General features: G+C 43.9%; 1 protein-coding gene across 1 annotated transcript in view; it reads right to left on the reverse strand.

Moving 5' to 3' along the window:
• The window catches only part of kdelr2b (KDEL endoplasmic reticulum protein retention receptor 2b), a 32,410-nt gene that overhangs the window by 2,684 nt on the left and 11,966 nt on the right, over positions 1 to 17,760 (reverse strand). Inside the window, exons 2-3 of the mRNA XM_063059395.1 lie at positions 9,423 to 9,523; positions 5,351 to 5,509 (exon numbers count right to left, since the gene is read on the reverse strand). Of these exons, the coding sequence (XP_062915465.1) occupies positions 5,351 to 5,509; positions 9,423 to 9,523 (260 nt within the window). The remainder of the gene's footprint in view (positions 1 to 5,350; positions 5,510 to 9,422; positions 9,524 to 17,760) is intronic.

The following is a 17,760-nucleotide window of genomic DNA, read 5'->3' on the forward strand; positions in this document are numbered from 1 at the left end:
AATGTGTCTGCACACAAACCTCTCCCCAAATCTCCAAAAGTAGTGAATATAGCCTAGTCCATCACAAGAAAAACCATTCTCACCACTGAGTACATCTAGAAAGACAAAGTCAAAGTGAATATTATCAGAGTACGTATGTCAACACATACAACCCTGAGATTTATTTTCCTGCCAGCACACTCAGCAAATCTACAGAACAGTAACTATAACAGGATCAATGAGAGATCAACCAGAGCACAGAAGACAACAAACTGTGTAAATACAAATATAAATAAATAGCAATAAATAACAAGAACATGAAATAACAAGATAAAGAAGCCTTAAAGTGAGATCATTGATTGTGGGAGCAATTCAAAGGCTACCCAAGTGAATGGAAGCAACACACATAAAAGTTGCTGGTGAACGCAGCAGGCCAGGCAGCATCTCTAGGAAGAGGTGCAGTCGACGTTTCAGGCCGAGACCCTTCGTCAGGACTAACTGAAGGAACAGTGAGTAAGGGACTTGAAAGTTGGAGGGGGAGGGGGAGATCCAAAATGATAGGAGAAGACAGGAGGGGGAGGGATGGAGCCAAGTGATAAGGAAAAGGGATATGAGAGGATCATGGGACAGGAGTTCCAGGAAGAAAGACAAGGGGGGGGGACCCAGAGGATGGGCAAGGGGTATATTCGGAGGGACAGAGGGAGAAAAAGGAGAGTGAGAGAAAGAATGTGTGTATAAAAATAAGTAACAGATGGGGTACGAGGGGGAGGTGGGGCATTAGCGGAAGTTAGAGAAGTCAATGTTCATGCCATCAGGTTGGAGGCTACCCAGACGGGATATAAGGTGTTGTTCCTCCAACCTGAGCGTGGCTTCATCTTTACAGTAGAGGAGGCCGTGGATGGACATGAACACTTCACCTGTGAGTCGGCTGGGGTGATATACTGCATCCGGTGCTCCCAATGTGGCCTTTTATATATTGGCGAGACCCAACGCAGACTGGGAGACCGCTTTGCTGAACATCTACGCTCTGTCCGCCAGAGAAAGCAGGATCTCCCAGTGGCCACACATTTTAATTCCACATCCCATTCCCATTCTGACATGTCTATCCACGGCCTCCTCTACTGTAAAGATGAAGCCACACTCAGGTTGGAGGAACAACACCTTATATTCCGTCTGGGTAGCCTCCAACCTGATGGCATGAACATCGACTTCTCTAAATTCCGCTAAGGCCCCACCTCCCCCTCGTACCCCATCTGTTACTTATTTTTATACACACATTATTTCTCTCACTCTCCTTTTTCTCCCTCTGTCCCTCTGAATATACCCCTTGCCCATCCTCTGGGTCTCCACCCCCTTGTCTTTCTTCCTGGACCTCCTGTCCCATGATCCTCTCTTATCCCTTTTGCCAATCACCTGTCCAGCTCTTGGCTCCATCCCTCCCCCTCCTGTCTTCTCCTATCATTTTGGATCTCCCCCTCCAACTTTCAAATCCCTTACTCACTCTTCCTTCAGTTAGTCCTGACGAAGGGTCCCGGCCCGAAACGTCGACTGCACCTCTTCCTAGAGATGCTGCCTGGCCTGCTGCATTCACCAGCAACTTTGATGTGTGTTGCTTGAATTTCCAGCTTCTGCAAAATTCCTGTTGTTTGCAAGTGAATGGAGTTATCCCTTTTGTCCAAAAGCCTGATTGTGGGGCTGCAACTGTTCTTGAACCTGGTGGTGTGAGTCCTGAAGCTCCTGTACCTTCTACAAACATTTGTATATAATGGCAGAGTGAGAAAGGAACAGGCCTGGGTGGTGAGGATCTCTGATGATTATTGCTGCTTTCCTATGATAGGGTTTCATATAGATGTGGTCAGTGATTGGGAGAACTTTACCTGTGATGTACTGGGCCAAATCCATTATCTTTTGGAGGATTTTTCATTCAAAGGCATTAGTCTTTTCATACCAGGCCATGATAAAGCGCTGACACTTGTTGGACCCTCACCATCCAGGCTATGCTCTTCTCGCTGCTTCCATCGGGAAGGAGGTACAGGAGCCTCAGGACTCACACCACTGGGTTTGGGAACAGTTATTACCCCAACAAGCACCAGGGTCCTGAACCAGTGTGGATAACTGCACTCACTGCAACACTGAAATGATCACTGAACACAAATATGAAATCACTTTCAAGGGCTCTACAACTTGTTTTCTCAGTAATATTTTTTCTTGTATTTGCACATTGGTTGCTTGTCAGCCTGTGTAGTTTTTCCATTGATTCCACTGTACTTTTTTCGTTCTGTGAATGCCTGCAAGAACATGAATTTCAGGGTAGTATATGATGACATACATGTAGTTTGATAATAACTTTACCTTGAACTTTGAAATGATAGTGTAGTCAGTCACCATTCCAAGCAGAGACATAGGCTCACTTTCCCAAATGTATCTGAGTGGTTTGTGCTGGGATTTGTGGATGTTGTGGCTATGATAATGTCCAGGCAAGGATAATTTAGTGTGCAGTCAGCCCAGGTAATTAATCTGGTAACTCTGACAGTACAAAACTCAGTACGCTGTCTTCAATCACTTTTACCCCAACAATCAAATGAAGTCACAGTTTGCAGAGTTTCATTAAAGCCTGCAGATTATTTGTTTCCTAGGGAACCATAGTTAGCTTTAAGTGGAGTGGCCATTGTGTGAGAGGCCCAGTGTTAGAGTGGAGAGCTGAGGCTTTAACAAGAGCTGGAGTAGCTGTAGGTAGATTTATTTATTTTTATTATTTATTCTTATTGTACATTTAGAGCAGTAGGGATGCCAGGCAGAATAGTGCAAGGCTCCTCTTGTGGGATGTGGAAGGCAGGGAAACCTTCAATGTCCCTGATGACTACACCTGCAAGAAATGCATCCGGCTGCAGCTTTTAACGGACCATGTTAGGGAGTTGGAGCTGGAAACTCTGGATCATTCAGGAGGCTGAGGGGTTGATATACAAGACTTACAGGGAGGTACTTGCACCCAAATAGCCAAATAATCAATTTCTCTTCCAAAAAAAAAAGGGCCTTTCTTTATTCAAACTTTATAGCAGTTAGAATACACTTGGTGACAGGGGACAGAGTTGGGCACAAGTAGATAAAGTGTGATTGAGGAATGAGTGCAAGTTTTCGAGTCTAGTTAATAGTTCAGTATTTGGTAGGCTTTGATGAGACTCCCCCCACCCCCCTGAACATTCGACTAAATTCCAGTGAGTACAGCTCTGCAGCCATTAAGCACTCCTATGTACAAAGAAGAGAAAATCTGCAGATGCTGGATGTCTCAGCAACACACGCAAAATGCGGGCCAGGCAGCATCTATGGAAAAAAGCACAATTGATGTTTTAGGCCAAAACCGTTTGGTAAGACTGGAGAAAAAATGCTGAGGAGTAGGCTTGAAAGGTGGGGGGAGGGATAGAGAAGAACCAGGCGATAGGTGAAACAGAGGGGGAGGGATGAAACAAAGAGCTAGGAAGGAAGAAGAGGAGCACCAGAGGAAAACGACAGATGGGCAAGGAAATAACACGAGAGAGGGAAAAGGCAATGGGAAATGGTGGTGGTGGGGGGGGGGAGAGAAGCATTACTGTAAGTTTGAGAAGTTGATGTTCTTGCCATCAGGTTGGAGGCTATCCAAATGGAATACAAGGTGATGTTCCTCCAACCTAAGCGTGACCTTATCCCGAAGTAGGAAGTGAAATTAAAATGGGTGGCCACTGGGAGATCCCACTTGTTCTGGCGGAGCGGTCCCCCAATCTATGTCAAGTCTCGTGATATACAGGAGGCCACACTGTGAGTACTGAACACAATATATGACCCCAACCGACTCACAGATGAAGCAACACTTCACCTGTGAGTGAATACATGGTTATACAAAGTATAATTCTAAAGCATCTTTGTTCTTTCATTAAGTGGCTAGTATTTAGTCATTGTCTGTTTTTATGGCAGTATTGAATAAGTGTTTTCTAATTGGCTTATTATCTATGGAATTTCCTTATCTTTTGGGTATAAAAGTAGTCATTTTATGCTAGGCACTATCTTTAGCTCCTCCCCTCAAGTAGTAAGGCACCCTATCACTGTTCAGCTTCTGTTCTCTTTTTTCTATTTACTCTTAATAAAACAATCGAAGTTTTATGCTTCATTCCTGACTTCTAAAAGAACCTTGGATTTAAACACCAGAATCCAACATATGTTAAACCCTTCATTCCCGAGATCATTCTGGTGAACCTCCTCTGAACACTAATACAGGAAATCTTTCTGAGCCACCTCCCATGTTGAGCAGAGATATATCACGGCTAAGCAACTTAATCAAATTTAGTTGGAAAGTTAACAAAAGCATCTTCAGAAACTGTTTTTCAAAATGTTATGAGTTTAAGTTTAGACCCAGCTTCCTTCCATACATCAGATTTCTGAACAGTCCATGGACCCATGAGCACTCTCTCACCATTTCAGTCATACTTTATTGATCCCGGGGGAAATTGGTTTTCATTACAGTTGCACCATAAATAATTAAATGGTAATAAAACCATAAATAGTTAAATAGCAATAGTAAATTATGCCAGGAAATAAGTCCAGGACCAGCCTATTGGCTCAGGGTGTCTGACCCTCCAAGGGAGGAGTTGTAAAGTTTGATGGCCACAGGCAGGAATGACTTCCTATGACGCTCTGTGTTGCATCTCGGTGGAATGAGTCTCTGGCTGAATGTACTCCTGTGCCCACCCAGTACATTATGTAGTGGATGGGAGACATTGTCCAAGATGGCATGCAACTTGGACAGCATCCTCTTTTCAGACACCACCGTCAGAGAGTCCAGTTCCATCCCCACAACATCACTGGCCTTATGAATGAGTTTGTTGATTCTGTTGGTGTCTGCTACCCTCAGCCTGCTGCCCCAGCATACAACAGCAAACATGATCGCACTTATTTTTATACAAGTCTTATTGTAACTTATAGTAAAAGCAAGTAGTAAAGGCATCCGTTAGTCTTGCGAGACCATGGATCTGCGCCTGGGAAGTCTTCACTCCCAGGGTGCAGACATGGGCAAGGTTGTATGGAAGACCAGCAGTTGCCCATGCTGCAAGTCTCCCCTCTCCACGACACCAATGTTGTCCAAGGGAAGGGCATTAGGACCCATACAGCTTGGCACCAGTGTCGTCACAGAGCAATGTGTGATTAAGTGCCTTGCTCAAGGACACAACACGTTCCCTCGGCTGGGGCTCGAACTCACGACCTTCAGGTACCTAGTTCAATGCCTTAACCACTTGGCCACGTGCCCACAAACTTATAGTAATGTTTAATATATTGCACTGTACTGCAAAACAACAAATTTTAACGACACTGTGATATTAGACCCGATTCTGAAATAATTTACCTCCATTGGAGAGAAGTCATGATTGACCAGGAAGGACAACCCACCGACAGGGACAACCAGAAATTCCACCCGGAATGTGTCATGGTTTCCATCATATGTAGCCTTGAATTTGAAGTAGATCAAATACACTGTGGCAAATGAACAGGCAATGTAGATGACCTGTGAAAACAAACAAAGTCACTATGGCTCAGCAATAAGTATCTGAGAGGACAAGCAAGCCGTGTTCATAAGAGCTTACCTGCACACACAAACTCTTAAAAATAACTCTAGAAGTGTAATGTACCCACAAATGTTAGAAAAAAATTAATATAACCACCTTTGAAGCAATTGGTTTGGTTCTTTAATGGGAAGGGAGGGCCCAAGGTGTGTAAGGTGAAGAGGAAAGCCTTTTTCCTCTTTGCAGTTTATGAACCCACCAGAAAGGCCTGCATTTCATGGACATCCTTAGAAGACATTGTGAAAGTGGTGGTACAGCAACTCTTTTTTGAACTACTGCAGTCCTGAAGATGCTTCCACCGTTGGGTAAAGTTCCAGATCTGGATGCAAAAACGTTTCCATGTAACAAATAGTGTCTGAATGGGTGACAAGGGTACTGATCGCTTCGACTGTCGTGCACTACAAACTGCTAGAGGAACTCAGCAAGTCAGGCAACATCTACAGAGGGGACTAAGCATGAGGAGGAGCTTAGGAGGAAGATGGCACCAAATGACGACTCCTTCGCTTGCAGCTTCAGAAACAGTTCTATTTCTGTCTGTAATATCTCTTTTTCCCTTTCAGGGTTCTTTTGAAGACCCTGACCTGGAGTTACACGCTGGTTTCGGTTCTTTGCAGAAATGGGACTCGCTCTCGGGGTCTCATGACTGCCCACTATTTGACATGCCAAGGATGCGGCCTAGAAGACTAGTGTGCCTTCAGGGTTCTGGGATTTCGTGGCTCTGAAGGCGGGCAGACTCGTGGTCAGTGTTGCTACAGAAAACTGGTGTGTCGTGGGATACGGAAAATCGACAGCAGTGAGCTGGTTGCATGCCCAGAACTCGGAAGAAGTGACGCAAAGACTTTTAACACCATAAGGCAATGAGTTGTTTGCTATGTCTCTCCTCTCATTACGTGGAAACAGGGACACTTTTTTTTCCCTCTCATTAGGGAATGTTGATATGTCGAATACCCCAAGTAGTCTTTGGGGTACTGCAAGTCTGTCTTTACTGATGCTTTGCTGCACACTTCTGTGCTCAGTGGTGGTGCTGATGCTTTTGGGGGGTGGGGGGGTCGCTTTACTGCTGCTTGTGCAAGGGAAGGGAGGAGCTGGGAGGGGGCTTTGGGTTTATAACAGTTAACTGTCATTCACTCTTTGGGGCACTCCTCTGTTTTCGCAGTCGTTTGCGAAGTAAAAGAATTTCAGGATGTATATTGCATACACTTCGCTGACATTAAATGTACCTATTGAAGCAGTTGACTGTTCATTTCCTTCTATCAGAAGTTTCCACCCTTTTTTTTACCATGAACCGAGGGGTCCATTGATACCAGGTCTACAGAGATGCCGCCTGACCCACTGAAGTACACGTCTACTCGGAAATACTGTTTCTGCACACTAGTTTTTATTTTATATGCACTGAAGAACAAGGCAAAATCTGTTTCATTTTGAACAGATTTATTACCTCATCACCCAGTTTAAGAATCTAACAACCACAAGCTATTGCACACAAGATTCTTAAAATGGGTAAATGGGTGATACACTTGTGAACCCCTAGCACCCTTCACAATATTTTTTAAAATATCTCATCTCCCCCCATACTTTCCTCCAATCACCTTAAAATGATGCCCCCTCATTAGCCATTTCCACCTTGGGAAATAGTCTCTGGCTTTCCACTCGATCAATGCCTCTTACAATCTTCACACATCAAAGTTGCTGGTGAATGCAGCAGGCTAGGCAGCATCTCTAGGAAGAGGTACAGTCGACGTTTCCGGCCGAGACCCTTCGTCAGGACTAACTGAAGGAAGAGTCAGTAAGAGATTTGAAAGTTGGAGGGGGAGATCCAAAATGATAGAAGACAGGAGGCGGAGGGATGGAGCCAAGAGCTGGACAGGTGATTGGCAAAGGGGGTATGAGAGGATCATGGGACAGGAGGCCGAGGGAGAAAGACGGGGGGGGGGGGGGACCCAGAGGATGGGCAAGGAGTATAGTCAGAGGGACAGAGGGAGAAAAAGGAGAGTGAGAGAAAGAATGTTTGTATAAAAATAAATAACGGATGGGGTACGAGGGGGAGGTGGGGCATTAGCGGAAGTTAGAGAAGTCAATGTTTATGCCATCAGGTTGGAGGCTACCCAGACGGAATATAAGGTGTTGTTCCTCCAACCTGAGTGTGGCTTCATCTTTACAGTAGAGGAGGCCGTGGATAGACATGTCAGAATGGGAATGGGACGTGGAATTAAAATGTGTGGCCACTGGGAGATCCTGCTTTCTTTGGCAGACAGAGTGTAGGTGTTCAGCAAAGCGGTCTTCCAGTCTGCATCGGGTCTCGCCAATATATAGAAGGCCACATCGGGAGCACCGGACACAGTACATCACCCCAGCCGACTCACAGGTGAAGTGTCGCCTCACCTGGAAGGACTGTCTGGGGCCCGGAATGGTGGTAAGGGAGGAAGTGTAAGGGCATGTGTAGCATTTGTTCCGCTCACAAGGGTAAGTGCCAGGAGGGAGGGATGGGGGAACAAATGGACAAGGGAGTCACGTAGGGAGTGATCCCTGTGGAAAGCGGGGGAGGGAGAGGAGATGTGCTTAGTGGTGGGATCCCGTTGGAGGTGGCGGAAGTTACGGAGAATATGTTGGACCCGGAGGCTGGTGGGGTGGCAGGTGAGGGCCCGCCAGAGAAAGCAGGATCTCCCAGTGGCCACACATTTTAATTCCACATCCCATTCCGACATGTCTATCCATGGCCTCCTCTACTGTAAAGATGAAGCCACACCCAGGTTGGAGGAACAACACCTTATATTCCGTTTGGGTAGCCTCCAACCTGATGGCATGAACATTGACTTCTCTAACTTCCGCTAAAGCCCCACCTCCCCCTCGTACCCCATCTGTTATTTATACACACATTCTTTCTCTCACTCTCCTTTTTCTCCCTCTGTCTATACCCCTTGCCCATCCTCTGGGTCCCCCCCTCCCTTGTCTTTCTCCCTGGGCCTCCTGTCCCATGATCCTCTCATATCCCCTTTGCCAATCACCTGTCCAGTTCTTGGCTCCATCCCTACCCCTCCTGTATTCTCCTATCATTTTGGATCTCCCCCTCCCACTTTCAAATCTCTTACTAACTCTTCCTTCAGTTAGTCCTGACGAAGGGTCTCAGCCTGAAACGTCGACTGTATCTCTTCCTAGAGATGCTGCCTGGCCTGCTGCGTTCACCAGCAACTTTGCTGTATGTTGCCTGAATTTCCAGCATCTGCAGAATTCCCGTTGTTTGCCTCTTACAATCTTACACACGTCTATCGAATCACCTCTCATCCTCCTTCGCTCTAAAGAGAAAAGCCCTAGCTTGATCAACCTATCCTCATAAGACATACTCTCTAATCCAGGCAGCAACCTGGTAAATGTCCTCTGCACCCTCTCTAAAGTTTCCAGATCCTTCACATAATGAGATGACCAGAACTGAACACAATATTCCAAGTGCAGTCAAAACAAGAGTTTTATAGAGCTACAATATTACCTCGTGGCTCTTCAATTCGATTTCCCGGTTAATGAAAGCTAACGTACCACGTGCCTTCATAATCCACCTTTCAACTTACGCAGCAACTTTGAAAGAACTTTGTGCAGCCATGTTTGAGCTGAGACTGAAGAGAGCTGCTGGCAACTGAAACCCAAATGGGCCAATGAGTGGCATACTTATAGCATTGTTCACACCTACCACTGAGTGACAGTAGACATATTGGGCAGTAAATAGTTGTATTGACTTTATCCTATCATTTTTGATAGGAAGTGCCAGGGGAAATTTTCCACATTGTGACTGTGCAAGAAAGATCTCTGTGCCACCACACTTCAGTGTTGCAGGAAATTCTTCAGCCACAATCTTAAATTTACCTTCATGAACGTGTTGTAGAAAGAGATGAAAACCGTGAACAGATCCAGGTATCGAGTGACAAAGACCAAAGCAAACAGAATTTGACTCTTCCCAGAGATTCCTAAGAGAAAGAAAAAACAGCAACTTTAAACAGGACACTCCAAAAATATCCAAATGGCATTACAAGTTTTACCTAAATAATTAACTTAATGTTCTTGACCATTGTTTAAATAGCACAAATGGCAAGAAGATAAAAGATCAGATTAGTCACGAGAAGTGTGCCAAGGCAGCCTGCAGGTGTTGCCATGCTTCCGGTACCTGCAGCTACCCGCACACCTTTGGAACGTGGCAGGAAACTCAGAGGGACCCAACGCAGTCATGGGGGAGAACGTGCAAACTCTTCGCAGACAACAGTGGAAACGGAACTTCACTTGGTGAGACTTTGGTGTTACACAAGCTGCTACACTACCGTACCACCCTTTAATGATGTAATATTAAGGGACCATTACCGTATCATTCTTAATGGTGATTGTCACTAAGTCACCATTAGCTTGACAAGCTTGTTAGCTAATCTAGTCACAACTGCTTCGACGAAGAGCAAGACCATGGCAATTGGTAGATAACAAAAACCTAGATACATTTAATCCATTTAACATAGTCGTAAAAGTACAAACGGTGCTAGAAAATTTACGAACTCTTTAGAATTTTCTCTGTTCTGTATAAATGACCTAAAATATGATCAGATCTTTCACAAGACCTAACACTAAATAAGAGAACCTAATTAAAAAACACAGAAACATTATACTTGTTCATTTGTTTACTGAGAAAAATGATCCAATATTACAAGTATTTGTTAGAAAAAGTATGTGAAACTCTATTATCTGTTTATTTAAAGGGGAAATTAAAAGTTAGATGTTTCAACCATGGGATGACAATCAGGTGTGAGTGTGGGAGGCCCTGCCCTATTTAAAGAATATAAACCTGGGTCTTCACTATCAAAGGTTTTTGTAAGTGCACCATGCTTCGATCAAAGAAGATTTCTGAGGACCTCAAAAAAAAAAGTTGTTGATGCTCACCAGGCTGGAAAAGGACAGAAAATCATTTCTAATGAGTTTGGGCTCCATCAATCCAGTCAGGCAAATGGTGTACAAATAGAGGAAATTCAGCACCGTTGTTACTTTCCCAGGGAGTGGTCAACCAAAAAAAAAAATCACTCCAAGAACAAGGTGTGTGATATCCCAGGAGGTCACTAAGAACCTCAGGGTAACATCCAAGGAACTGCAGGCCTCTCTGGCATTGGCTAACATCAGTGTTCAGGAGTCTACCATCAGGCAAACAGTGAATAACAATGGTGTGCATGGCAGGATTGCAAGGAGAAAGCCACCACTCTCCAAAAACATTGCTGCCAGTCTAAACAACACACACAAAATGCTTTGTGAAAAGGGTCTCGGCCCGAAACATCGACTGTACCTCTTCCTAGAGATGCTGTCCAGCCTGCTGCGTTCACCAGCATTTTGTGTGTGTTGCCTGAATTTCCAGCATCTGCAGATTTCCTCGTGTTTGCTGCCAGTCTAAAGTTTACTGAAGACCACATGGATAAACCAGAAGGCTACCGGAAAAATGTTCTGTGGACAGATGGGTCCACAGGGTGGTGAAAGTGTGGAATGAGCTGTCAGCACAACTGGTGAATTTGATTTCAATTTCAACTTCAACATTTAAGAGAAGTTTGGACAGGCATCATGGACAGGATGGGTATGGAGGGCTACGGTCCCAGTGCAGGTCAATGAGACGAAGCAGTTTAAATGGTTCGACAGAAACTGGATGGGCCGAAGGGCATGATTCTGTTCTATAGTATTTTATTACTCTATCCAGAAATTTGTTGTAAACACATCAGAAAGGGCAATGCCTTTATAAGAACTTTTTGGCTTAAATAAGAAGTGTTAGGTTCAGCAAAAAGCAAACACTGCATTCCAGCACAAGAACCTCATCCCATCTGTGAAACGTGGTGGGAGTGTCGTGGTTTGGGCCTGCTTCCCTGCCTCGGGATCACTACAATTTGCCATCATTGATAGAACTATGAATTCTAAATTGTACCAGCAAATTCTACAGGAAAATGTTAGAGTATCCGTCCGTGAACTAAAGCTCAAGAGAAGTGGGTCATGCAGCAAGACGACAACCCTAAACACACTAGTCAGTCTACCAAAGAATGGTTAAACAGAAGAAGTTTCATGTCTTGGAATGGCCAAGTCAAAAGGCCTGACCCTAATTCTACAGAAATGTTGTGGTATTTCCATGGGATTAGTTTTCCAGTTTTTCTTTCTGCAAAATATTGCAATGTTAATAACCGTGCTCTACGTCTTTTCAAAACTTCGTAGTACCTTGCACTGCACCAATCCATACGCAACACATACGCAAAAAGGAAATCAACAAATTCATCTGAAACAAACTCAAAACGCTGGACAACAAAAAGTAATCATGTCTCCAATTCCACAGGTGTATTAGCACCAGTTTGTATTTATATCAGATTCCTAGAATTGCCATTTTATTTTGCTTTCAGATTAATCAAAAAGCACAGCTGACATCTTCTCTTTTGAAAGAGAAGGGGAAGAGCTAGAAAAGATGGCATCAGAAGTTTTTGCAGACCCAGGCAACTTCTTCCAGTTTGTCCACAAACAGCTTATTCTTCTTGTCTCACATCTCTCTTTTCTTTTTAAGGTGTCTGGGGCCCTGTCGGAGTTTGTGATCTACAACTCAAACTATGGTTCTCTGCGAGCAGTGGGTTTCGGACCGGCCTTACGGCCTGATGTTTTGATATCTCCAGATGCGGCCTGGAAGAAGTGAGTCTTCAGGGTGTGGCCCCATGGACGACTCGGTTCCTCGCCAATGTCGCTGACTGAAACATCAAGATAGCAGGCGGTGTGTGCTTTTGCCATTGCTTGCATGGTGGGGAGGAGTGGGCTCTGATTTTTCTCATGTAGGTAGTGGGGGAGGAGGAAGGTCCATGCTTCTGCGTGGGTAGGGGAAGGGGGATCTTTGGAGTTCTGATGTTTCTGTGATTTATTCTTTGTTTTTGTTTGTTTCGTGGATGCCTGCAAAGAATAAGAATTTCAGGTTGTAAACTGTGTACATTCTCTGATATTAATTTGAACAGAGAGCAATCCATTTTTATGCTGGTCATGAGCTGTTCCCAACCTGGGGTCAACAGAACCCCCTTGCTTAATGGTATTGGACCATGGCATAACGTTGGGAATCCTTGCATTAGAGCACAGTGGACTATCACATACACCTGCAAAAGTAATAGGTTGAAATATCACTGACCTGACCTGCCAAGCTAATAAGATCAGCAGCAGACCATCTCTGTACAACCAGCTGACAAACTGTGCCCTTCATTTAACTAGAAGTGAATTGGTGCCAACACAGATGAAACACATGCACACACAAAATCCCACCAACTGCAAGCAGTTCCAAAGGCATGCTTGCATTCAGGCAGCAACAGAGATAACCGGTTTGGGCATACGCCACATGGAAACACAAGTCATTCTACTGTTCAGGGTACAAGACTCCAAAGATGAAAAGAAATGTTACAAATAAGTTTCAACACAACACAGAATGGAAAACTTACCAGGATAAATAGTTTGAGTGAAGCAGAGCATTTGCACCTAACTCAGTGAATGACCCTTTACCCTCCAGTACAGTTCTAAGTTTGCTACTGAAGCAATGGGCCAAGACTGAACCAGTGCACTGCATATCAACAAGCTGAAAAGCAAGACCTGGCAGTATTGGCATGGTGTTGCTCAGCAACCTGACAACTTGCAATTTCAATTCACTGTTTTACAGCCTCAAACTCAGCTGGCAGGTTAAAAGTGATACTGAAAGTTGAAGTGCGGATAGGAAGATCAGTGCAAAACAGCAACATGACATCGATGATTCTCACCCTCAAAAAAAAAACAAATTAAAGGATATATAAGAAAAGAAAATTGACAAGGATAATGCTGGGACAGGAGAACTTGAGTTATAAGATTGGATAGGTTAGAACTTTACTCCCTAGAGCACGAGGGGAGATTTGATAAAGGTGTACAAAATTATGAGGATAGATAGAATAAATGCAAGGCTTCTCCTGTGAGGTTAGGTGGGACTACAACCAAAGGTCATGGGGCAAGGGTGAAGGGTGAAGGGAACATGGAATTTCTTCAGAAGGTGTTGAGTGCAGAATGAGCTGTCAGCACAAGTGGTGAATGTGATTTCAATTTCAACATTTAAGAGAAGTTTGGACAGGTACGATGGACAGGATGGGTACGGAGGGCTACAATCCTGGTGCAGGTTGATGAGACAAAGCAGTATAAATGGTTCAACAGAGACTGGATGGGCCGAAGGGCCTGATTCTGTTGTATAGTATTTTATAACTATCCAGTTTTTTTGCTGTAAGCACAACAGAAAGGATAATGCATTTATAGGCCAGCAATCGTTACTGATGAGTCAAAAACTCTAGTTTAAAATAGTACAAATGTATGTAGAAAAATTGTGTTACTGGAATATGGACAAGGCACACAAAACCATGAGGGCTGGGGAGTGGGAAATCATATGGAGACAAGGGCACACACGAAGAATTCTGCAGATGCTGGAAATTCAAGCAAAACACATCAAAGTTGCTGGTGGACGCAGCAGGCCAGGCAGCATCTCTAGGAAGAGGTACAGTCGACGTTTCGGACCGAGTCCTGACAAAGGGTCTCGGTCCAAAATGTCGACTGTACCTCTTCCTAGAGATGCTGCCTGGCCTGGTGTGTTCACCAGCAACTTTGATGTGCGTTGCTGGAGACAAGGGCAGCTTTTCCAAGTTATTTTACAAGAATATACATATTTAAAATGCTCCCCCAAAAGCAGTTTTCAAATCTCTCCACACACCCAATTGTCCTAGTGCAAAGGTCCCCAACCTTTTCTGCACCACGGACCACTTTATTATTGACAATATTCTTGCAGACCGGCTGACCCGGGGGGCGGGGTTAGGATTGCCAACGGACAAGAGTAACTGTCAAATACGTTGTGTTTACCCAGAGTAGACTACAATTACCACAAAGCCTTGCGCGGGCACCTGTGTGCGCATGCCTGTACGCGCCGATCTTTTTTTTCTACAAATCGTTTTTGGCAATTCTGTTTGGAGAGGGTGTTAATCACAACCGGAATATAGAAGATCAGTCAACTACAAGTCACTTTTTAGTGGCTAATACACTCAATTTCGTTTCTAAAAGGGTTTATCTAACGAACTTAATATTAAACACACAGCACATATTTTCCTTGCATGAATATAGTGATAAATCAGTACTGTATAAGTCACTTATAAGTCAATAGCATCAAAACCTTTTAAGTAACGTTTGGATATTAAACACACAACACATATTTCCCCCGCATGTACATATAAAATCATTGCAACACACCAATATCGCTGAATCAGTGGGAGCCCTGGGCTTGTTACCCTGCAACAAGACGGTGCCATCGAGGGGTGACGGGAGACAGCGATACTCGAAGGGGGTTCCTTATGTCCAGTCTATTCTGCAATTTTATTCGTTGCATTCATTGCAGAGATATGTTGGAAATGGAAGCAACGTTTTCAGTGCTTTTGTGGCTATCTCAGGATATTTAGCCTTGACTTTGATCCAGAATGCCGGCAGAAACATAGAAACACAGAAAATACGTGCAGTAGGCCATTCGGCCCTTCGAGCCTGCACCACCATTCAGTATGATCATGGCTGATCATCCAACTCATAACCCTGTAACTGCCTTCTCTCCATACCCCCGATCCCTTTAGCCACAAGGGCCATATCTAACTCCCCCTTAAATATAGCCAATGAAGTGGCCTCAACTGTTTCTTGTGGCAGAGAATTCCACAGATTCACCACTCTCTCTGTGAAGAAGTTTTTCCTCATCTTGGTCCTAAAAGGCTTCCCCTTTATCCTTAAACTGTGACCCCTCGTTCTGGACTTCCCCAACATCGGGAATGATCTTCCTGCATCTAGAGATGTTATGTCAAACATACTTCTCAGCCCGCCATCATTTGCAAGCTCGAGGAGTTGATCTTCTACCCGCGCTGACATGGATAACCTCGCGTGCGTTCCAGTTCAACAGTGGGCGTGACAGGGAATGAGGAAAGGTGCAGCTGACTCATATCGCCAAATCATATCGTTTCCTCACGGCCCGGTAGCACATGCTTTGCGGCCTGGTGATTGGGGACCACTGTCCTAGTGCCACTTTTGCCTCCCTACATTCCCAAAGGTACTGTCTTCTGCTGAGCCCATTCCAGATCAAGTGCCTTTGGATGTCTTGATAAGTAAATCCTATGCTCAACTTCTGGAAAATAAGCAAAAGCAGGGGAAATGTAGCCAAGATGATCGCTCATATTGGTGACAAATAAGCTTTAAACAATCCTGATGAAAGGTCTCCACTCAAAACCTCGACAGCTTATCCCCCTCCCGAGATGTCCCCGTCCTGCTGAGTTCCTCCAGCACTGTGTGTGTTGTTCTGGATTTCCAGCATCTGCAGACTCTCATGTTTAAAAAATATGCAAGCTTAAAATGAATTCAAGATTATTAGAGCTTTACCAGGTAGGCAAAAGATTCATCAACCCGTCTGAGCAGTTCAGCAGCACCCATTAACTAACTGGAAAATAAACATTCAAAAATTTTAATAAACCAATGAACACCCAGAATCTAAAACTCAAGAAACTTGTACTTTGCACAAAGTGTCTAATTTTAGAAGGTATGGATGGGACATTGCAATGCCAAGACATTTGTCAGGCAATCACTACATAAATTAGATAGCTGTTAACATCAGACATATGATGTACTGCGACAGATGTTACAGACATTGATACTAGCTTGAGCGGCCTTTGTTAAAAATAGCAGTGAAAAGGACAGATTTACACACGAAAAACATTAAGACCCCAACTGCGGCCAAAATACATTGTAAGAAAGTTTGTGAACCCTTTGCAATTAACTATTTTTCTGCATTAATTACTCATAAAATGTGGTCTGATCTTGATCCAAGTCACAATCTGCCCAAACTAATAACACAAACAATTGTACTTTTCATGCCTTTATTGAACACATCATTTAACCATTCACAGTCCAGGCTGGAAATAGTATGTGAACCCTTGTATTTAATAACTGGTAGAACCTCCTTTAGCAGCAATAACCTCCACCAAACATTTCCTGCAGCTGCTGATCAGACTTGCACGACAGTGAGGAGGAATTTTAAATCACTCCTACATTGAAACTGTTTCAGTTCATCAATATTTCTGGGATACCTTGCATGAACAGCCCTCTTCAGGTCATACCACAGCATTTTAATTGGGTTAAGGTCTGGCCTCTAACTTGGCCATTTTAAAAAATGAATTTTCTTTTTTTTAAATAAACATTAAATGTTTATTTACTATCGTTTCAGATCATTGTCTTGTTGTATCATCCAACTTCTATTAAGCTTCAGGTGATGGACTGCTATCCAGACATTCTCCTGTAAAATGTTTTGAAACAATTTTGAATTCATTGTTCCCTCCACGACTGCAAGCTGTCCAGGCCCTGAGCAGCAATGCAGTCCCAAACAATTACGCTCCCATGACACTTCACAGTTGGGATGAGGTTTTGGTGTTGGTGTGCAGTGCTCTTTCCCATCCAAACACAGCAATGTGCATTTCTGCCAAAAGGTTCAACTTCAGTCTCACCTGCCCACAGAACACTGTTGCTCCCCTTGTGTTCTTTTACACCTCCTTCAGCATTGAACATTGTGCACTTGAGTTCTTTGTTACACACCCACTCCTCGGGAGAGTAGCAACAGTACTGAGTTTCCTCCATTTGTAGATAATTTCTCTTACTGTGGACTGATGAACATTCAGGTCTTTAGAAATGCTTTCGTAGTCTTTTCTAGGTTCATGGATCTCTATAATTCTTCTTCTAAGGTCCTCTGAAAGTTGTTCTGATCAAGGCATGGTGAACCTGGACTGTGATTGTTTAAATGGTGTACTCAGTATTGACAAGAAATAGTACAATTGCTTGCGTGTTATTAGTTCAGGCAAATAGTGTTTGTCTATTATTGTGACTTAGATGAATATCAGACCATGCTTTATGAGTAATTAATGCAGAAAATCAGGTAATTGCAAAGGATTCACAAACTTTCTTGAAATTATGTTGGCTACTGTCACAATCTTGTGCTTTGGCTCTGGTAGGGTCACCCATGCTAAACAGGTCAAAGTGTAGAGGCCAGACTAAGAGTGGTCCACTGGTCCTGCAGGTTCAGCTGAGGACGAACAACCCTGATTGACAAAACAAAACTGTTACTAAAACAGCAATGAAGAATTCTTCTACATCTGTG

This window comes from Mobula hypostoma, chromosome 9 (assembly GCF_963921235.1).
Source record: "Mobula hypostoma chromosome 9, sMobHyp1.1, whole genome shotgun sequence".
Taxonomy (NCBI): domain Eukaryota; kingdom Metazoa; phylum Chordata; class Chondrichthyes; order Myliobatiformes; family Myliobatidae; genus Mobula; species Mobula hypostoma.